Source organism: Nyctibius grandis, chromosome 13 (genome assembly GCF_013368605.1).
Source record: "Nyctibius grandis isolate bNycGra1 chromosome 13, bNycGra1.pri, whole genome shotgun sequence".
Classification (NCBI taxonomy): Eukaryota; Metazoa; Chordata; class Aves; order Nyctibiiformes; family Nyctibiidae; genus Nyctibius; species Nyctibius grandis.
In genome coordinates, this window is record NC_090670.1 from 15,554,267 (window position 1) to 15,575,403 (window position 21,137).

General features: G+C 51.6%; 3 protein-coding genes and 1 non-coding gene across 7 annotated transcripts in view; 1 reads left to right on the forward strand and 3 right to left on the reverse strand.

The window, feature by feature from the left end:
- SEPTIN6 (septin 6) overlaps positions 1 to 10,132 on the reverse strand; it is a 29,832-nt gene extending 19,700 nt beyond the window's left edge. For all 4 annotated transcript variants that reach the window (XM_068411988.1, XM_068411985.1, XM_068411989.1 and 1 more), the window contains exons 1-2: positions 10,051 to 10,132; positions 3,739 to 3,853 (exon numbers count right to left, since the gene is read on the reverse strand). In XM_068411988.1, the coding sequence (XP_068268089.1) occupies positions 3,739 to 3,853; positions 10,051 to 10,077 (142 nt within the window). In that variant the 5' untranslated portion in view covers positions 10,078 to 10,132. The remainder of the gene's footprint in view (positions 1 to 3,738; positions 3,854 to 10,050) is intronic.
- A 2,838-nt stretch (positions 10,133 to 12,970) lies between these two features.
- On the forward strand, positions 12,971 to 13,981 carry SOWAHD (sosondowah ankyrin repeat domain family member D). The gene has a single exon (XM_068412103.1). It carries the CDS (start codon positions 12,971 to 12,973, stop codon positions 13,979 to 13,981), a length of 1,011 nt encoding a protein of 336 aa, XP_068268204.1.
- A 4,550-nt stretch (positions 13,982 to 18,531) lies between these two features.
- Positions 18,532 to 21,122, reverse strand: RPL39 (ribosomal protein L39). The gene is made up of 3 exons (XM_068411819.1): positions 21,011 to 21,122; positions 20,570 to 20,673; positions 18,532 to 18,873 (listed from the first exon to the last, which is right to left on the reverse strand). Exons 1-3 carry the CDS (start codon positions 21,011 to 21,013, stop codon positions 18,825 to 18,827), a joined length of 156 nt encoding a protein of 51 aa, XP_068267920.1. The 5' UTR covers positions 21,014 to 21,122; the 3' UTR covers positions 18,532 to 18,824.
- LOC137669843 (small nucleolar RNA SNORA69) lies at positions 19,323 to 19,454 on the reverse strand. Its single transcript, XR_011049187.1, has one exon. It is a non-coding gene; the product is annotated as a small nucleolar RNA SNORA69 (small nucleolar RNA).
- Positions 21,123 to 21,137: the final 15 nt, after the last annotated feature.

Sequence of the window (21,137 nt, forward strand, 5' to 3'; positions counted from 1 at the left end):
CAGGCTGCGCTCCCAGTGTTGCCTGGGCAGGATGTTGCTCACACTCTCTGGGGCTCTCCAGCTGGTGACCAGGCAGAGCTCATGCCAAAAGACAGCAAGCACCAGTGCTGCAAGGAGTGAACGATCCTGCCATCGGTACCACAGAGTGACACGTCACACTGTGCAGGCAAGCAAGAGGAGGGCTACCCAACACCAGCTATTCTGGGTGAGATGGGGATGAGGTGAGAGGTGGAGGTGAGGTGCTACCATCCATACCTGTCTCTGACACTGGCCAGCAGCTAAGGTGGAGGAACAGAAGCAGCTGCACCCACAGCAAATGCTCCTTCCTTTGGGAAGTTCCCAGCTTCCCAAACCAAAACACGTACCTTTGTGCTGAATGCACCTTCACGGCTTCTTCCTTCCACAGAAATTTTGGCACCCTAAGCACCCCGCAGCAGTCAGCCAAATTATACACCAAAAAGGCTGTACCTCCTTTTTTTGTGCCTGGTGATTTAATTTGCTTTTCCCTAGTACATGTTATGTGAAACAACAAACAACTGCTCACTGGGACCCTTCTCCACATCACTCAGGATTTAAGAGGCCCCAGTCATACCATCTCAATCGACCCTACGGGAGGACAGAGGAGCCCTTGGAGTACTTCCCTCTTCAAAGGCATGGAGCAGCTTTCACAAGAGCGCCCTTTCACGAGGGAGCAACACCTGTCCTTCACGAGATTAACAACCGTGGCTCCAGATATCAAATAATTCAATCTTAAAGAAAATGTATACGCCTGCACAGCCCTTTCATGTGAAGAAATGGGAGCTAATCCAATGTAGCAGGTTTGTTGAGACAAGCCCAGAGGCAGCTCAGCCTGATAAGGCCATCTCTCATGGAGAGAGGAAAAAATAGTTCTTTTCATCTGACAGGCGTACGGAGATGCTGCACGACTCACCCATTGCAAGGCAAAGGCTGGGCTGCGGGGGCAAGAGGAGCAACACAGGCTCACAAAAGATGCTGAAGCGCCTCAGAGGAATACCTGGCTCCCAGCCATCACCATCCACCCTGGGGGACTGGTGGCAAGGGGGCAGGAGAGGGCAGAGGAGACTGATGGCTTTTTGCTTGGAGAAACCCTGTTCTCTCCTCAGCTGGTTGCACCAGCGACCACAAAAACAACCACTGGGTTACTTCCAGGCTGTACAGCTCATCACCCCATAGAAAGCTGCCTGCTGGAGAGCAGACGGCAGCTCTGCACGAGGAAACTGGCGCACACCCCTCCCTTCCCCAGCCGGTGAGAGCTCCCGCATGCCAAGGGACTCACTCGTCTGGAGTGAGAGACCTCAAGCATTTGTGGAACAGTCCCTGGGAAAAGAGAAGGTATTTCTGCCACAAAATAGCCGTTTCTCATTCCACTGAATAGGCTGCTTAGAACAAATCCCCTGCAAATCCTGGGAAAGAGGAAGGGGGAAACTCCTGCTTATAATGGAATATAGTCTAATGCAACTATAATCGACCCTGGCCAAAACCGAGGAAGTTTACATTAAAAAATGTCAGCTTATTCTTCCTCTTTCTTTCCCCCATCTCACTGAGAAATACAGTCAGCACAGAAGGTCTCAGCCATTAAATACTTCTCCAGCCTTTGCACTGAACTAAGAGGCAACTAACATTTTATCACAGAAGCTTTAGAAAGAAAATGGTTGTGCTGAGGAGTAAAATATCAGAGAAACCACCCACAACCCCTAACATCTTATGAGAGGTTTGCTCATTTACCCTATCTTTGGCTCCAGTCTCAAAGGGGAGACAGCTTTCAGCATGAGAGAGCTAAAAATTTCTCCACTCTGGACGTGCTGCTGAGAGTCACTTCTGAAGCTTTCCTTGGCTCCTCCACTGGGAGCTGGAGGAATCGGTGGCTCAGATCCAGTCTGGTGCAGAGCAAAACTGTCATTGGATTTTTCCTCCAACAGATGCCACACACAGCTGAAAAATGGGGGGCAATGAAGTGCTTTTCTATCACGCTTAGCGGCCTATGTCACCTATTTGTTGTTTTGTTTGCTCCAGTCCTCATTTGCTCCCTGTTCTTTCAATTTTTCACCCCAAACTCCTGCTGTAGAAGTGGGACCCAACAGATTAAGTGACAGATGGACTCTGACACTTTTTTGTTTTCTTTCTCCAGGATGTTTAAGAGTTTAACTTTGTTATCACAAGTTAACAGAGGCACCCGACAACTCTTAACAGACATTTTAAAGCCTGACCTCCTCAACTCAGGATTTGCGGATCCTTTTCTAATGAAGCTTATTAAATTTTTCTGTAAAGTTTCTTTATTTCAAGATTGACCATGTCTGTGTTATTACTATTCACAGAAGGCTGACATTAATAACTAATGTGCATTCTTGTTATTCAGCTTAACAAGCAATTAATGCATTTCATTTCTGTCCTGCAAAGACGAAAGCAGAGGCATTCAACTCTCCACACATCAAAGCGAACATATAACTACAGGAGGCATCCACTGCTGCACCTATAACTTGTAGAAAAAAACATAGCAGCTCAATAAATGCAAAAGGAAATACTGTGAGACTTCAGTCTTTGGGACAAGAGTTTCACTAGGTCATATCACATTCTCGTACTGTGGAAATCACCTAGCGCTCAGCCTGACAGTGACCTCCACTTGTCAGCAAAGTTTATCATCTCACAGGAATGCCATTGTCAGGGAAAGTTTTCTTCTCAGCTCCATTTAACAGGGTTCTGCTACCTTCTCCTTGCTCTACTCCTCTTATCTCAGACTTATCTTTGTCCTGGGCAAACACCAGGTCCATACCATGAGTGGATCTCTCATGGGAGGGGACAGACAACCTTTGTGCAGATGCAGAGCTGACCACCAGCTAAGATGAGTCTCCAGGAGGTATCCACAGCTGTAGCTCTCCCCTCTGTCACGCCAGGCACTGCTGGGAGCATCTCCAGACAGGGCTTACCCTGAGCAGCAACAGCCACACAATAACCTCCTGCTCCCAGAGGCAGGGCACCAGCATCAGTAAATCAAACTAACCATCCTATAAGACAATTATTAATTCCTTATTATTAATTTCCTTATCCATCTTACCAAACTACCGTAGCAAAGCCATACAAGATATAACTTCTGTTACCCAGGAGTGCCTCTGAGGAGGGACCATTTGGGATCGTAACCCTGAGGAAGACCTGTGAGACGGGCAGACGCTGCAGGGACAGACACCAAGCCCTACTACAGCGCCAGGCCCCAGCTGAGATCCATACCACGTGGCAGCCTGGACAATTGTCTCACCAGCTAAGGCTTGGCCAGACACTATTTTAATTTAAGTATGCACAGAAGGGAGGAGAAAAATAATAGCTCTTAGTGATTCAAGAGGAGCATAACTGGTATTTTGTTAAAATAATTCTAATAATAATTCAATACCTAACCAAACAAGACCTCAGAACAAAGTTCTCTGGCATGAGTACCTATTTTCTTTTAAAAACATGAAATTGAAACATACTAGGAAAATAAAGATCATAATAAAAGCCTGGGATTTTAGGCATTTTATTTCTATGGCTCACTGCTTGGTAGAAAGCCATACTGCATAACCTCAGCAGGGATTTCCCAGGGCACCAGTAAATCTTGTTACTGAAAACAGACAGAACAGTGGGGAAAATTTAAATCAAAGCTACCTCGTTAACTGTCACCTACAAACTACATCCAGCTGCAGAGAAGCCCTTTTCAGCAAGAGAACTTCCCAAAATGGAAATACTCACCCACACACAGGATGTTGAAACAAAACCCATGATTAACTGACTTATTAACCAGCTGGTCAGGCAAACTGTCAAATCCTACATGTCCGGAAAGCGGGACAGTACGACAGCCTTCACCCTGAAATACAATTAAATAGTTGTGTTATTTTCAAGCAAAATACACTTATCTGTATAAACCGTTAAGACCTCCCAAGTAGAATCAACTGCACAGTCCGAGCAGAGATTTGCACGTATACTGTAAATCATACACTGTAAGTCGTGTCCGCATGCTTCCCTCTGCTCCAAAGCAAATCCAGATGGCACAAATAGAACATTTCATTTGCCTCACATTAGAGGTAGCCCTGTCAAAAAATATTTTAGACTGTGCAAAACACATACCCAAACACAGCTGCTGAAATAAAGAGGTGGCAAAACATTTGTTTCTTGAGAAATTACGTAAATACTCAAGTCTCACCTTATACTGAAAACAAAAAGAATCCCCTGTGCAAAGGAATGTATTAATGATGCCTCCTCCTATAAGCCTCTTACAATTAATTTAATGTGAACTGTAACTCACATGTAATTCACATTCACAGCTGCAATTAAAGAAACTACCTAGAAACAGTTTGGAAAACTGTCCCTACATGTATTACCTGAACAACCCAAACACGCTGCCTCTGCAAAGCTCAAGTGCTGCAGCACAGAGACAGCAGAGAACACAGCCTTCAAGCTATCAAACACAGCAGTATCTTCCACACTGTTGTGAAGATGAAAATTTCTGACTGCAAACAGGAGTCAGTCCAAATCTATAAAACTGCCATTAGCACCAGAAAATCAGGGATCATTGAAGGAAGCTGCAAGGAAGATGGGCAGGTGGCCAGACCATGCAAGGGAGCAGATCTTCTCCAGCTCCAAGTGTTGCTATCCGAGCTTCGGAGCGTATCTTTCAAAGCTAGGAGCAAAGGCTTTTCTTAGCAATGTATTTCAGTGTCAAGAACAGAAAATTCCCCTCTGGCCTTTCAGGGACGTCATCAGTTTGCAAGAGATACTACAGCCAAAAGGCAATAGTTTATAGGGTGTAATTTTTAACTTACTCTTTCAGAATCATGCTTTCACATATCTCGAAAGCCTGTTTATAGGGACAGGCATACTGGTTTTTCCCTCTTCTGTTATCACCACTGGTATTCTAGGCTAGGAAAACATCCCCAAGGACTGCATTTACTACAGTAGCCTGTCAGAGTACAATTACTTGCCTTATTACTGTTTTGCTGGTGTAGGGTTTTTTTCCAAATATGAGACTCCAAATACACTTGAGCCATTAACCATATTTACCACCCTGTGATGTGTAAATATGTTTACCCTCAGCCATATTTTGTGTATTAGCTTGACTCTTCCTGCCAAGATGTTCACCAAATATGGCGCTTTATTAATGCCTGAGCACCTTGCCTCCAAACGACATGTTCATCAGGAAGGCGCTCGAGTTCCCCAGCACATTCTGTTTGCGCCTTCTGAGGTCGCAGCTCCGAGGCCCAACAATTCACAAACAAACAGCTAAAGCAGAAGAAAGGGAGACCGTCAGGCATGCAGATTTTGTGACGACACACCTAAACTCTCCTAAACCAGAACAAAACCAGCACTGGGGGTATCTCGTGGCAGTGTTTGATCTGCAGTGAGAAAGCACCACGGCCCTGGTGAAGAACAGATGGGTGGACAGAGCCGGCAAAGGTGTGAGAGAGAACTACAGGCAGACTCCTCCTGGGGAAGGAGAAATATCAAGTGTATTTTTAATACTCAGCCTTAAAACTGCACTGTTGGAAGACTGTTTGAACACTACTCTCCCCAGGAAGCGTGGGTGGGAGTGTAGGCTCTCATTAAGAACAAATCTTCTCCTCATCTCTAAATATAAGTGTGATCCAGATGGAACAAAATAAACGGTTGAAGTTAAGCCACTCTCGGCTGAGAGGAGGCATTTACCGGCGCACAGAATTCACCCTGCAAGTCATTTCCTGTAGCCTCTTTTTCTAGTCACCTGTGGTTTTATAATGCAGTGAAACCACACTTCACATCTGCTACAGGCCAGGAAATAAGTACTGCAAAATGTGATCTCCAGTCACAGCAGCTGAGCCCTCGTGTTAAGTACACAGCCGTGAGGTATATTGTGCTACTCTGGCTAAAAACGCAAAGCCTGCTTGGCCAAGGCGTCGGGAGATCAGATGTGGTGGAAAAGAAATAAGAAATAATGTTTTAAGGTCAGACTGGTTTTGACACACATCGGAAAGTTGTCAGCAATTACCAAACCTGCGGAGAGAAAAGAAACACGTTCTATCTGATCCACCAAGAACCAGTGCAAGTCACCAGTCTTCACGCACCAAGAGGTGTCCCTGTATCCAGAACACTGCTATATATAAACAGCATCATCATAAACAACATGTGAACCCAGCGATTAGTCATCCTGCCTGTACATTAAATGTAGATTTGGATTACCTTGTTCAAAAATGAAGGAGAATACGTTAAGCTTAGAAGCTTTTTGCTGAAAAAAGTGTTCAAGAGCTACCTTCCATTATTTATCTTCAAAACCAATCTTTCAGGTCAAATTTAAAACGTATAAAAAGAGGTATCAACATGGTAAGCAAGGTTTAACTATTGTCTGTGTGAAGGCTTTTTCCACAAGCATCAGCGAGCGCTGGATGGCTGAGAGTCCGTCCGTACTCTCTGTTTTAAAGTTAGCATCTCCTTGGAACAAAGACAAAGACGGGATCTCTGGGAAGCCAGTGTGAACACTGGCACCACACCAAGATACCAGATGCCTTTTTTTTTTCCCCCCCACATACGCAGAGTGACCTCCCCGAGGACAGAATGGGCTGTTGTTGCTCAGGAGGAAGCAAAGCGTGTTTGCCACAAACAAGATGAAAAGAACAAAAAGAGCAACATGCTCTCTTGCTGCGTTACCAGGCAGAGCTATTGCATAGTGAAAGTAGGGAGTAATCACTTGGAGAGGTTATTTTAGTTTTTCCCTGTCTTTGGAGGATTTACACACCTTTTGTTAGGGCTTATCCATGCCACAGAAACCACCACTGCCTACTCTAATTCTTACAGAGAACTATCAGAAATACATGGAAAATACAAAGATGTTACAACAAATTACCCCAAGCCTGAAAGCGGTGCATATCAAATATTAGTTCACATAAAATGGGCAAGATTTAGGCTCCAGGTGTTTGAATCACTCCAGGATCCTCGGGATGACAAAACGATTATAAGAAAACCTTGCTGAACATGCGTCTCTGCCTTGATCTGCCTTGCAGGACAAATAGGTGCGGCACTGCCAGCTCCCGACATCCTCGGAGCCCAGACAAGTCGTTACCGCTTTGTGGAGATAAAGCAGAGCACCGTCCCCGAGACACGCAATGGTGCCGCTCATTGCAAACGTCAACGCTCCACATTCAGGACAACTTCTGGTGGTCTGGACTAAAGGAACGATGAAAAAGGACACCATGGCAAAGGAAAAGCCTCCACTTGGTGACATTCAAGCGGAGCACAGCAAATAAAGTATGCTACAGCTCCGAACCCAAGGGACCCAGCGCCCAAACCAGGCCCGCACAGCAAGGAAACGCTCCCAAAGACTGCAGTACGATACTTCTTCTGCATCTAATTGAAAAGAGTGTTTCTGTTTAGGACCCTGACAGCTGACATTTAGTACTGCCGACACAATCTCCCCAGATGAGAATCACTTCAAACGCTGAGGCCTTGAGCCTCCCTTCGGAGGATTTCCAAACAGCCGCAACAAACACAACAGCACCATCCCTCAATAAAAACAAATCAAGCAACACTCACAGAGCTCCACCACCGCTGCCGATGCTCACAGCAGCCACTCCCCTGCCCCTCTGTCACCCTGTAAAGCCGAGACCCAGGGGGGTTAACTCCTATACCCGAGATAACTCTTGCACGAGAAGTCAAACATCAAATTGCAAAGCAAGGCAGGACCTGAATTTAGGTTTCCACGTCACAGTTTTTCAGATCATCTTTAAGCTAGAACGACATCACATCCCTCCTCATGACCTCAGGGCTATGGCATCCACTTCCCCAGACTGCATTTGGCTCTGATTAAACAGCAAATTAGAGCAACACTTGTACCAATTACTTCTCACTTGTACAAGTGTGTAATTCTCTTATGCAATGAGAGAATTATCCAGCAGACAGTATAAACATCCTCCATGAGACAAATGCAAAGCAGGAATGTAAAGTGTAGATAAAGACTTTGTATTTCTTTTCCTTGCTTGGCTGATAACAAATTGTCAGGATGCATATAAAAGAAAAACAACACAAAAGAGGGAGAGGAATAACTATTCCAGCCACCACGGAAAGCAAGAAATGTCTCACCAAAGCTCCTGACCACTGACCAGCCTCTTCAGGCACATTGCATCATTCTGCCATTCAACATCCACAAACAGTCAAGTGCTTCCGAAATCTCAAATTCTGACAGCTCTGAAGATTACATTTCTTTATGCTCCTGCCAAAGGGCTGCAGAAACGCCACGCTGTTTGGATATGTTCCCAGGAAAAGTCTCCTCCAGCAATTAGAAAAATACATATCTATATCAGCAGTCTTAAGTGATTTCTCTGACCTGGACTACAGAGATAGAGAGTTAGGACAGTTGCCTGGCAAGCCAGTACCCTGCACCCATCCTCCACCCATGGGGAGCAGGGTGGACACATCCCCCTGTGGGTCTCAGTGTTTCAATCCCGCACCCTCCGTGCTGGCAGAGGACAGGAGAGGGGCCTCAGCTCGGCGGTGACGGGGCCACCCTGCCCAGCCGAGAGGAGGGGGTTTCACCGACCATCTGCACAATAAATGCGGGTTCAGAGCAAGGGTTCGCTGGGACAGAAGCAGGGTGGTGACCCCAACTCCCCCACGTACCCAGCCCCAGAGCTCTCACACGCGTTTAAGCCCATCGGCACACACGGAGCAGCCCTCTGCGTCACCAGGACGTTACGGCTGACTGCTCCAGGAACCACGGCCACGTCCGGATGCCCGAGACCTGGGCTGACAAGTCGTCTGTCTGGACAAAGACAGTTTCAATTTGCAGCACACTAATTTCATGTCCGTCTCACAGCCAGCCTTCCCTTTTGCCTCTGAAGAGAGGCTGTGCTGTATCATAATTCATTCCAGGCCACTAGCAGATGCCTGAAACTCCTGTACATTATCTTAGGAAAGCCTAACGCTCAATTTCTTTAAAAGACAGGGGAGCAAATGAGTCACTTTACATACCTTGGCAGTCACATACAAGGCAATGGGTATGTCCAGGAGGAAATAACATCACTAACTGGCAAGGAATGGCTACATCTACCCGTTCAACAAGACTGGGTCCATGCTAAAACCTACGGCTTTGAAGACGAAACGGCAAGCATTCATCTCAAGAATTATTTCTGCGCTAATGCACGGACACAAAAGTTGGAAGCCCATCAAATCACAGACAAAACGTTTCTGCATGCAAACGCGTTACAGATGCCTCCTTAGCATTTCTCTAACGAAGGCAGAGGTGGCTCAACTCCCTCTGCTCCTCTTCTGGATAATTCTCACAGAGCTCTGTGCCGTGCTAGGAAAGCAGGCGAGCATCGGCAGCGGGTGTGCCCGTAGGGATGACACCGAGGGGGGACCCTCGGGGACAAAGCTCAGTGGGGATGTGGTGCAGATGTCCAGTGCGGGCTCCCGTGGCTCCTCTGCAGCACACGGTGTCGGGCTGACGACCTTCCCCACATCACGCCCTAACAAGCACGGGATGACGGTTTATTTGGGAGGAGAACAACATCCCTGGAGAGACGGGGATGCCAGGGAGTCCTTCGCCCACCACCGCAGCCTGGTCTGGCGAGGGGCCCCCAGCCCAGGGTAAGCGCGCAGGATGAGGCCCCCCCAGCACGGCAGTCCGGCCAGCCCCGGGCTGCGCTGCGGGTCCCTCTGCGGCCGTGGCGGGGCCCAGGGACCGAGGGACGGGCAGGACAGGACCCCCGGACCCACCCCGGTGCGGGCAGCCCAAGGTCGCCGGGCCAAGCTGCTGCCCCGCAGCCGGCGGGGGGGGACCCCAAACCTCCCCCCCCCCCAGGTAACCCCGGCTCCCTCAGAGCGGCCCCCAAACCCCGACCCCCCGGGAGGCCGCCGCCGCCCCGGGCCGAGCCCCGGAGCCCGCGGGAGGCCCTGGGCCGGTGCCCCCGCAGCCCGCGCCCCGCCCGGCGCACCCTGACCCGGCCCTGCCTGCCACCCGGCCATGCCCGGCGCTCCCGCCCGCCGCCCCGGCCATGCCCGCCCCGCACGAGGCCGGCGGCGGGCAGCGCCCGCTCCCACCTGCCGCGCCACCTCGGCCGCCGCCATCGCTGCCAGCCCGCCACAGCGCCCGCCCAGCCGGGCGGGCGGCTCCGGGCGCGCCCACCGCAACGCCGCGCGGGGGTGACCCGCCGCGCCCCTGGCCCTGGCCCCGCCCGAGCCCCTCCGCCCCGCCCCGCCCTGCCACCGCCCCGCCCGCTCGGTCCGCCGGTCCCGCCGCCGCCGCCCCGCTCCGGGAGGCGCGGGGCTGCCGGCCCCCCCCCCCCCCCCCGCGGTCGCCCGCGATGGTGCAGCCCGGGCTGCGGGCGGGGCCGCGGCCACGGTGTGGCGGGGCACGGCGGGCTGAGGGGCCGCGGGATCGGCGGCGGCGGGCGGGGCCTGGGCGCAGGAGCCCCACGGCCAGCGGCTCCGCGGCCCCCAGACCCCCTGCTAGGCCGGGCCACTGCCTGCAGCTCGGCCCTGCCCGCCACCGCGGCCTCCCCCGGCCGCTGCCCGCTCCCGGCACGGTGATGCATGCGTTCCCCCGCACTGACTCCTCAGGGCAGGCCCGGGGGGACCCAGCCCGACCGCCCTGCGGCCCCTCCGGTAGCGCGGGCCGCGCACCGGGCCAGGGCTCGGGCAGAGCCGTGCAGCGCTGAGCCTGGGCTGGGCTTTATGGCTTGGGTGTGAGGGCCTGAGGTCTCCCAGCCTCGGTACATCACTTGCTATTTAAAATAAGATGTCTGGGCGCTTGCTCGCTTCCCCCGGGGTCCGTGGGGACGGTTCGCGCTCGCCTAGGAGCCCAATTGACAGCCACTGTGCCGATTTATCTTCCAGTGGCAGTACAGCCCCTTGCCCGGCCCTTCTCCGCCCTTGGATGCAGCCTCAGCCCCCCGGCCCGGTGGGCAGGGGCTGGATAAGCCCATCTGCTGCTTTGAGAGTGCAGCTGGTGCCGCTTGGGTTTCCCTTTGTTTGTTGCCAGCACAAGCATCAAGGAGGAAACTCGGAGGAAACAGAGAGGAAACTCAGTCCTTTCCCAAAGCAAATAACTTTCCCAGCCTCTGGGACCCCCGAGTAAAGCCCCCAAGGCTGGCACCCTGGTTTTAGCCTGATCAGGGCTCACCGATGTGACCAGTCCCTAATGCAGGCACGACCAGGGTGGCCTCAAATGGGTGCTTTGCTTTGCACTACCGGTGCCCTCATTCCCCCAAAGCAGCACCTTGTTTCCCTCCTTTTCCCCAGCTGCCACCCAACAGCCATTTTAAACCGTTCCCCAGGATCCTGTGGCTGTGTGGGTCAAGTGCTCTGCCTCCCTGAGCCCGCAGAAGACACCAACAGCCAGTGACAAAACCAAGCAGCACCAGAAAGGGAGCAAGGGGACAATTATGTTTTCACCACCAGTCATTTGGGCTTTATGGGATGACGCCAGCTCCCCAGGCATCCCAGAAAAACTGGTCCAAGTGGTTGGTGAAGGGCAAAGCTTCCTTGATGGCTGACGACCAGCCCGGGGCAGGTCGGAGCAGGGCTCAAGCTTAGGGAAGGCAAAGAAAAAGGGTTGAAGGGGCTCGCACAGCTCTTAGCTGCTGCAAAACCACCTGGGGACAGTTCAGCCACGCTGTGGGTGTCTGAGGAGTCACGGATAAGAAAGGCTGTGGCAGAAACAGGACTGGGGGCTTTTGGGGCAGAGGAGTTTGTCCTGATTCCTAACAAAAATTAGGGTACAAACTGCTGGTGGCTGCAGCCACAAACAGTGCCGGGCATGGGGCCTTGCTGGGGAGTGAAACACAGAAAGAGAGGAAGGCCAAAATGCTGCTGGGCTGAAGCATTGAGTGGCAAGGGACCCAAAACACCGCCCTGGGCTGGGTCTCCCTTCAGCACAGAGACCCACCAGCTGCCGGTAAAACAGCCCCTGGGGGCAGTAACCTCAGCCTTCCTGAGCACAGCACCAAGGAGAAGCGTTGCAATGGTGGGGGGCAATTTTAGCGGGGGGCTGTAAGGCAGGTGCCTCAGTGGCACTGGGGAGCCCAAGGGCACAGCAAGGCACCCGGGGCTTTGCGGTGCCACTGGGGCCGGTGTTACAGATTTACACACGCTGGCCACTGTAACAGGGTCCAATCCTTGGATCGCCCTGAGAATGCAAATCCGGGTGAAGGTTTCCCCTTAGTCTTTTATTAGTTCTTGGGTTACACCTCGAGCTGGGTGCCTCCAGAGGGGGACCCCTACCCCAACTCACGCCTCTCAGTTATACCCGTTCCACCCATCACCCCATCCCCAAACCCAATCCCAAGTCCAATCTCTTAATTCTGGTCGGTGGTCTCTTGATTTCTTACTGGTTTTCACTGTCACTGGGCTGGCCACCTTCTGAAGTCCCTTCATTCTCTTGGAATTGTCTCCTTGGTCCTTATCTTCTTCATCCCGCTCGTATCTGCTGAATTCAGCGAGTTCTTTGTTAGCAGCATTAGCGTGATCAAAAGTTTACGCTTGGTCAGCTCTTGTGGCCTAAGACTTCAGCTACTTCAGCTGCTAATGCTAAGCCACTAATGCTAAACGAGCCTATTCAGAGAGAACACAGTTAATCACATTTCTTCTGTAACACCACCATCAGGCTGCCCAGGACCCCCCCGCCTCCGCCCACCCCAGCGGTGCCGCATGCTCCCCGTGGCCCCTACACGCACGCCTGCTCTCCCTCTGGGACCCAGGGGGGCGGATGGCCCGTGGCTGCGGGCGTGCTCAGCACCAGCGCCAGCCACAGCGTGACCAAAGGTCGCCCGCGCCGCCCCGGCAGTGCGGCGGCGCCGCGGATCCGCCGCCATGCCCGGCGTGCCCTCCCGCCGTGCAGAATCGGTTCCTCCTTCGCCGAACGCCGGGGCAGGAAGCGTGGGGTGAGAGCTGGGGAGTGCGAGCTGCGAGCTGTGCCCTGCCGGGGAGCGGGCTGCCGGCCGGCCCCACGGAAGGCACCACCATGGCCCGGCGGGAGCGGGAGCAGGGCTCGGCGGAGCAGAGGGTAGCTGGCATCGCCCGGACGTTTGCCTTCCTGGAAGCCGCCCAGCCCCAAGCGGGGGGCCTGGCCCGCAGCTCCCATCTCTGGCCGGCCGGCACAGGGAGCATGGAGCGTTTCCGTCCACTGCAGAAGATGGACACCAACAGGAGCGTCAGCCGGGGCAGCCAGGGCCCAGGGAGCTGGGGTAGGACTGTGGGCAGGCTCTCCACCGGCCCTGGCAGCACCCGGAGGAAGGAGCTGAAGGAAATCCTCCTGCAGAGCAACAGCCCCAGCAGCACCATGCGGTTTGCCACCGCTCAGAAGACATCCAACGGCAGCAGTCTCCTTGCAGTGCCTCCCCAAGAGCAGAAGCCCGAGCAGAGCCCCGAGGTGCTGTCCCTTGCCCTGGATCCCCTGGAGCACGAGTGGCTGCTAACGGTGGCCCAGGGTGATGCGGACAATATTGTCAGGCTGCTGGACCAGGATCCCAGCCTGCTGACCAGGAAAGACTTTGTGACGGGCTTCACTGCTCTCCACTGGCTTGCCAAGCACGGCCACCATGAGAGCTTCATCCAGGTCATCTCCCACGCCCAGAAGAAGGGCTATCCTGTCAACGTGAACATCCCCACGGCCAGCGGCGGGCTCACCCCCTTGCACCTGGCCGCCCTGCAGGGACACGAGCTGCTCATCAAAGTGCTGGTGGGAGCTTACGGGGCAGACACCAGCTGCAGGGACCACAACGGGCGCAAGGCTTGGCAGTACCTGAGGGCAGACACCTCCAGGGAGCTGAAAGAGCTGGCGGGGGCCTTGGAGGAGGACTTGGTCCAACTGCACTTTCACAACACCAACAACAACTGTAAGTCATCCAGAGAGGCCAGGGCAGGGCGGGACTGTGTGGACTCTGGGGCCGAGGGGAAAGCCCAGCGCTCCTGGAACCTGTCGACCCTCCGGCACTTTGTCAGACAGGCATTTGCTTCCTTCCGAGAGCGCTGAAGCTCCCCTGACCCATTCGCCTGCAAACCCGCGCTGAATAGCAGCCGGAAGAGCCTGCAGGGAGCTGGGGACTTGAGGGCCGGCACTCGAAATCCTGGCCAAGCGGGGAACAACCCCCTGCACGGTGGGGGGCTCACATGCCATCTCTGCTGCGGGGAGCTGCTTCTCGGACACCCCATGTGCCCCTGGGGGGGATGCTGACCCACCACAGGAGGTGATGTCCCATGCTGGGGGCCAGGGGTGGATGTTTGAGCTGCCCGTGGTGGGCTGCCGGCAGACTTTGCGTGTGCCTGTAGGTGGGTCACGCAGCAACTCGGGGACTTGGTTCTCCCACCTGTAAAACGAGGCCGTTGGCACTGCCCTGGCTCCCAGCAACGCTGTGAGGTTGGACTGGTCATGGCACCTCGGGTGCCTGGACAGAGACACTGTCAGACTACCACTAATTATTTCAGAACCATACTCTGAGGTGCCAGAGGCCTGGCACTGGGCTGACGATGCAGAAGCAACGATGGCTTCAGAAACAACCCCCCCAACACTTTTTTTTGTACGCTTCTCTGCCGGCAGGGAGAGCGGGTACAGACAAGCAGACCGTGCCACCGAGCTGCAAACGCTTTCCAGCTCCCTGTGAGATCCCGGGGTCTCCGCCACATGCACCTCCTCTGGGTTGCTGTTTGTTTATGACAGATAAAGCTGTTTCTCAGCAAAGTAAGAGCGGGAGCGCCTGGTTTGACAGAGGAGGCCGGGCCCAGAGAAGCCTTTCAAAGTGCAAGACAAGTCCCCCTGGCCACCCTTCCCTGGGGACCCTCGTCCAGGGGAGCCTGAGATGCTCAGCCCCACTGGGAATGGGGGCTGGAGCAGAGGAGGCAGAAGGGATGCTCAGTGGGATGGCACGTGGTGGCTCCTGCAGGGACTGGAGTCCAGGAGCAGCTCTGGGAAGATGATTCATTGCTCAAAACCATGGAAAAGGTATGAAGGCTGTGAGATTATCTTTATTGCTACTGACGTTCATGCTCAAAACTGAAACTCTTGAGAAACATCCCTAGAGCAGCATAACCCCACGTGTATGCACCGGTAACTGCATTAAAAGGGCAAAGCCGCTGCTCGCCTGTTTGCGTTTTGATCACCAAATGGAGCTCTGCCAGGCTGATTTCAACTTGCTTTTCACAAGGCCAGGGCTGCTTCAAAACAACTTCAGAAAAACAATTGCCCCTTCCTCTTTTTTGTCAGCATGAGACTGTTTCCACATCCTTAAATAGCAGTCCCGTTTGAGAAGTGACTCTCAGACAGCAACTGGGGAGTTTCTGTTCCCCATGGCAGAGCAGCAGCCCTTGCGGAGCCACTTCCCTTCGGAGGGGAGTCATGGTTTCTTTCCAGCTGCCTTTCTGGGGGCCTGCAGAGGTGACCGAGGGACTGGAGATGATCTCTGGCCTGGCTGCACAGGTGAATTTGCACCTCGATGCAGAAAGACACACGGGTAACTCCCTCAGGGAAACTTGAGCCTGTGGGTTTCACAGACCCTGAGCAAACCCTGTTTATATTCAGCTGGTGCTCTGAAATGCTGCTCAGACACTGGAATAACTCGGTCTGCAGTGGAGGATACATGGAAGAACAGCCTCCAGATGAGCGGATAGTGATCCAGTGACTGTATGGTGTCCAGTCCAGGTGACTGGGTGGACACACAGATGTGTCTGGACATCTTTTTAATCATTGAGGTCAGCAGCAGAGACATACAAAACACACTGGGAATGGATGTAATGCCTGATCTACGCTGTTTTGTAACGCTTTAACTCTAATAGATTAAAGACTATGGCAACACAGCTCCTTTCAGAACTTCTCTGGCCACATCCATGCCACGGGACAGCAGGCTGGCTTCTAACGAGTCTGGTCACACCAGCAAAAACTCCATGAAGAGCACTGATGTCAAAACACCTGCGATCTTTAGTTGTGGTAACCAAAGTGCTGTTGATAAGAAAGGTGGGTGCATGTCTGACAAAATACGTTTTGACCTGTTAGTCCTCTGTCACCCTTTCACAGCAGCATGCTGTCGGCGAGAGGGCGTGGGACCGCTCTTACATCCTCCTCTGAGTAAGGCAGAGAGTAAACAGTGGAATTAGTGAGAATTTCCTTGAAGGAGCTGTTTCCTTGGCATTTGTACCTCCAGCTTAGTCACGCTCCACCAGGGAACCTGGACTTCAGGGTCCATTCAAAAGTAAAATTTAACTGGCAAATGCTACACTTAAATATGACTAAATGATTTTTAGTACTTGCCTCCCCTTGACAGCTAACCAAAACCCCCTAAAGGCAACTTTTTCCCCCATCTTTTGGTGGTGGGTTTGATGCTGTATTCTGCCCTGAGGCAAACTGGCAGGCACTTCAGAAGGAGCAAGACCAGAGCCCTGCTTCTCTGGATGGTGTTACAACATACTCATCAACGTTATGCCCCCCGCCTCTTGCCTGCCCTGCAAGGGCTCATCTCCACAGAGAAAAAAAAAGGATCTTCTTCAAGTCGCGGTACCCTTTGTGCTGCTGTACGTCGTTTGCCCCAACCACCACGCCACTTCCAGTGACCCACCCCTCTGCCTTGTGCAGTTTATTTTCATCCCTACAGAGGGGCAGGCAGTTTGGAAATTTACAGACACGTTTAAAAAATATTCCTCAAGTATACAAGCAGCTCTAACTCTGCTTCTCACTCAGAAAACAAAAGCATATCCACCAAAATTAATGGACTAGAATACGCAAATTATTTAATTTTTTCTTTAATGCTTCTGTTGATGTCTCAGTTATTGTGTGTTAGCCCAGTTCTGCAGAGATCCCCGATTCCTACCGCAACTCTCACAGGGAAGGAGAGGGCCAAACAAGCTGCCACAGGAACAACAGAAATCATTCAAACCCAGAGGTATTTGTGTTGGTTAAGGTTCTGCAGAAGATTGCTTGTAACCCGATTTTAATTTGTACTAAATTTACTTCATGCCATCCCTTAATGTCCAATTTGAAAAGCAGATGCAGTCAAATGGGGAAAAATAATATGAGGGGTTATTTTCCAAAGCAGCTCCTTGGTAGAAGCTGCTTCCATCTAATAAAAATAGCACAATAATGACAGTAATAGGGAGACTATCTAATAAATAGCAATAAATAGTTCAATCTGTTGCTCAGGAAAGCTTTTCCACAAATGCCATGGAGAAAACTGTTTCTTTCCATTCTCAAGTCCATAAAATTATTGTTTTCCTCCTCAGCCAGGTCCTCACAGACACAGTTAAAGAGGAACTCTGCGAGCAGCTTTGCCTGCCAGCAGTGGTGATGGGGAGGGGCAGGGGGCTGTTCACAGGGCTCCAAGGCTGATTTTCGACCCTCAGCCGTGCTGTTATTTCCTGAACACTTCAAAGAGAAGAGCACAGAAAAGATTTAAAATACATTGGGGTAAAAGTGTTTGCAGCACATGGGCCTCTGTTGAAACATCTCTGGCAATGCTGTTTGCTGCTTTCCTGTTGCAGTGACTTACTACTTCCCTCTGATAACGAAGTGGAAACTAGACTCTTACCAGACAGGAAAAGAAGCTAGAAGATACCTTTGAGGGGTCCTGAAGTTGGAAAAAATCCCAGCCTTGCTCTCCTGTGCTCACAGAAACCTCCAACACACCTTAGGAGGGAAAGACTGTCATGAGCTCTGAGAGAGGCGTGTATTTGTTATGCATTTTCGCGTGCTTGGCATATGCTGCTGCCCAGCATTATTTGCTACGAACTGTAACGGTGAAGATAAATCTATTTACCTTCAACATGAAAAGCAGCAACACAGAAGGTGTGGCAGCCCCAAGCTTCCTCAGGAAGCTGCCACCCAAAAACTGAGCCACCACGGCAGGCTGAACCCCGAAAACAGCACCTTCACAGCCCTCAGCGTCAGGTGGGCTTTGCTCCAGCCACATCCGAGAACAGGCTCGCATCTTCAGTCACTTCTGCTGACCAGAGCGTCAGTGTGGATCCCCCTCACCTACCACAGCACACCTCAAACAGGAAGCCCCCTTACCCCAGAGGAGCATTTTCAGTGTGCTTTGCTTTCCAGCCCCATAAAACGCACCCAGTGGCTATATAGAGACATCTTCAACAAATTCTGACAATGCTGCTTACTCTTCTTAGTAACATTTAATAAATTACCGGAAATGTAATCCAGAGTCTTCCCTAAGGTTAAGTAATACGAGGCTGACACCCCAAACAGAGTTACTGTAGACACAGTGGTCTATGGATCATAAAGTCTGCCTTTTTCAAACCTGCCTCTAAAAGTTTTTTTTAAAAACTCTTTCAGTTTGTCTAATAAAATATTTTCTTCAAATTAACTCCTCTAAAATCAGTTCTGATTTTTACCCCTTTTCTTTAAAAGATTGGTACACTTTGCTCTCAAAGGTTTGCAGTAGGTGAAAAGGAAGACACAGCCTACTCTATCTGAAAAGAGCTGACAAGGTTTCTCATGCTAAGTGAGATTATATTCACAGCAATGTTAGTTTTTACTCTGTTACTATCCCACCATATATATATATATAAAAAATAATTTCAACCAAGTCATTCAGGTCCATATTTATTCATAAGCCTGTACACTGTCAATACTCATGATGATGCCTGAAAGAAAGAACACTAATAGAACACAGTCTTCATGTTTCAGATGCAAATTACTTCAAGATTTTCCTAGCTAACATCAATATCCCAGACTAGTTTATAAAAAAAAACCAAACACATTGGGGATCGCAGTCTTAACACTACAGAAGCAATGCCGTGGGGGTTGCAGAACAGCGTACAGGGTTCAATCTGACGCAGAAAGACAAGTGTTTATTAGAGTTCCCAGGAGACAGTCTCTCTTACAAGCCCAGTTTGGTCCTTCTCCAGTGTCTCCTTTTGGAGTTGTACCTAAGACAAAAGCAGCATCAATTAGCAATGTGCACACACATTTGAGGATCCAGGCAGACTGAAACCGCCTTGAATTAACTCAACAGTAAAGGTCTGAAATCTTTCTTATGTGCTGCAGTGGCAAGCTGCCAACAACAACCAGCTGTATACTCATTTTTAAAAATTTCCATCTCTGTCTACTTTCTTCATTCACTAACCAACTAGCATGTTCCTCAAAGAGAGAAAGATGCTTGAAGAGATGCCTCAGCACTGGCGTGTGAATATCCTGCCTCCTCTTTTGGAGACAAGACCTGTGATCTTGTATTGATTGTCCAATGAGAGTGAAAACTACCTCTTGAATGTAGTTCACAGTCGAACACAAAAAGTATCATTTTTGTTCAAAATATGAAAGCAGAGCAGCGTATGGGAAAGGCCCTCTTCCAGGGAAGTATATTAATTTATGAGTATGTACTTGTACATGTTAAGAACAAATGGTTTCACCACCGTACAGATGAAACTGAAGACAGTGTTAACAGGGTTACTCTCAGCAGGAAAATGGCAGTACTCCCACAGAATGAAGCACTGTAATTGCAGCCTGCTTTAGCACACCGTTTGGATAAAACTGATGGCTGAGGTACTGAAGTGCCACAAGACAAAAATTCATGATTTTGCCCCATGATGAAGCATTCCAAAGTACTGCAACTGAGCTAAAACAGAATCCCGTTGTATGTCGGTATCTGGAAGGCAAGGATACAGTCTGGGGCACACACCACCGATTTTTCTTAGAAGGAAACAAAGTAGGAGAAGTAACAGGAACAGAACCTGGCAATTCTGCACCGTTTCGCTGCCTGAGCCAGCCACTGCTACTGTCACTCGCCTCACTACTTAGGACAAAAAACGATCTGGGAGAAAGAATCCTGTTCCCTTAAAAAGTTTACACAGGGGAGCATATGAGATGAAAAGCTCACAGCTGCACAGCGCGAGTGACCGAAATTGACGTTTTTAAACCAGAGGGCTCAGATATGCACCACCTTCTGCATGCCTCACGCTTACCTCGTATTCTGCAGTATTCTCTTACTGCATTTTCCTAAATACAATGCTTGAAAAGAAACACTACAGGCAAACAAAATGGAACTGTTGCAAATTAATTCTGCAGTCATGTGCCAAGGATCTTATACTGTCAATCTTATCTCCCATACACCCAATAAGCCCTTTGCTCCCTTATGCATAATCTTCTGTATCTCAGAGCACCCACACTCAGTAAGGTGCTGTTCCTTGAAAATGCAGAAACCCAGAGGGACAGCTATGAGAGAGGGGAAAGGTGTTGGGAAGGGGAACATCAGAGTCAGAGAGGCTGCCAGGGTAAAAATTCTGCAATAAATTATCCACACGTACAGTTCATGCTTTCAGTTTCAACGTGCCATCACCTAACGCCTGCGGATGCTTGCAGAGCACTGGAATTAACTGTTACAGAAGGAAATGGCATGGAAGCCCCGCACTGCCTCCAGAAAACACAACGGGCCGACAGTACCCGGTGGACTTATGTACCTGCACTAGCATGCTTGCATGGTATTCACGGCCACAGAACTGCACTTTTGCTTGCATAAACGCTTTTACACAGCTTCTGACTTCACTCCACACCGCACGGGCAGCCTGACTCAGAGCCTGCGCGGCTGTAGGCTGCAGTTCCTCAGAAAGCAACACCCCACCTCATTACCTGATTTTATTGCCCGTTTTCATGCGAATCCATTGCGGGATCGGCCGGTTCTGCTTCTGCTTCTTGGCGAGGAAGCGTTTGATCTTGAACGTCTTGTGAGACGACTGGAAGAGAGAGCAGCCGTTAGTCCTGCACGGCAGCCCCCGCACAGCCCCCCGCCGGGCCCGGGCCGGCCCCACCGCGGGAGCTCAGCCGTGCCAGCGCGGGCGGGAGGCCCCGCAGCGCCAGGCACCGGCACCGCCCCGGCCGCCCCGCGCGGTGAAGCGGCCGGTGGGCCGCAAGGCCTCGGCCAGCCGGGGTGGGGCAAGTTGTACCCAGGGCCCCCCCGCTCCGCCCCGCCCCCCCGCGCGGCCTGCCTGCCGCGAGCCCCAGGCTAGCCAGCGGCGGCGTGAGGGCTCGGGGTGTCGCGGCACAGCGGCGGATGGCGGCCGATGGTCTCACCATGGCGCGGAGCTGCCCTGCGTCCAAACGATGGCGGCGGCGGGAGAGGCGGGAGAGGCGGAAGGGGCGGGGAGAAGCGGCGAGAGAGGCGAGGGGCGGTGCGGGCCCGGCGGCCACAGCGCCCCCT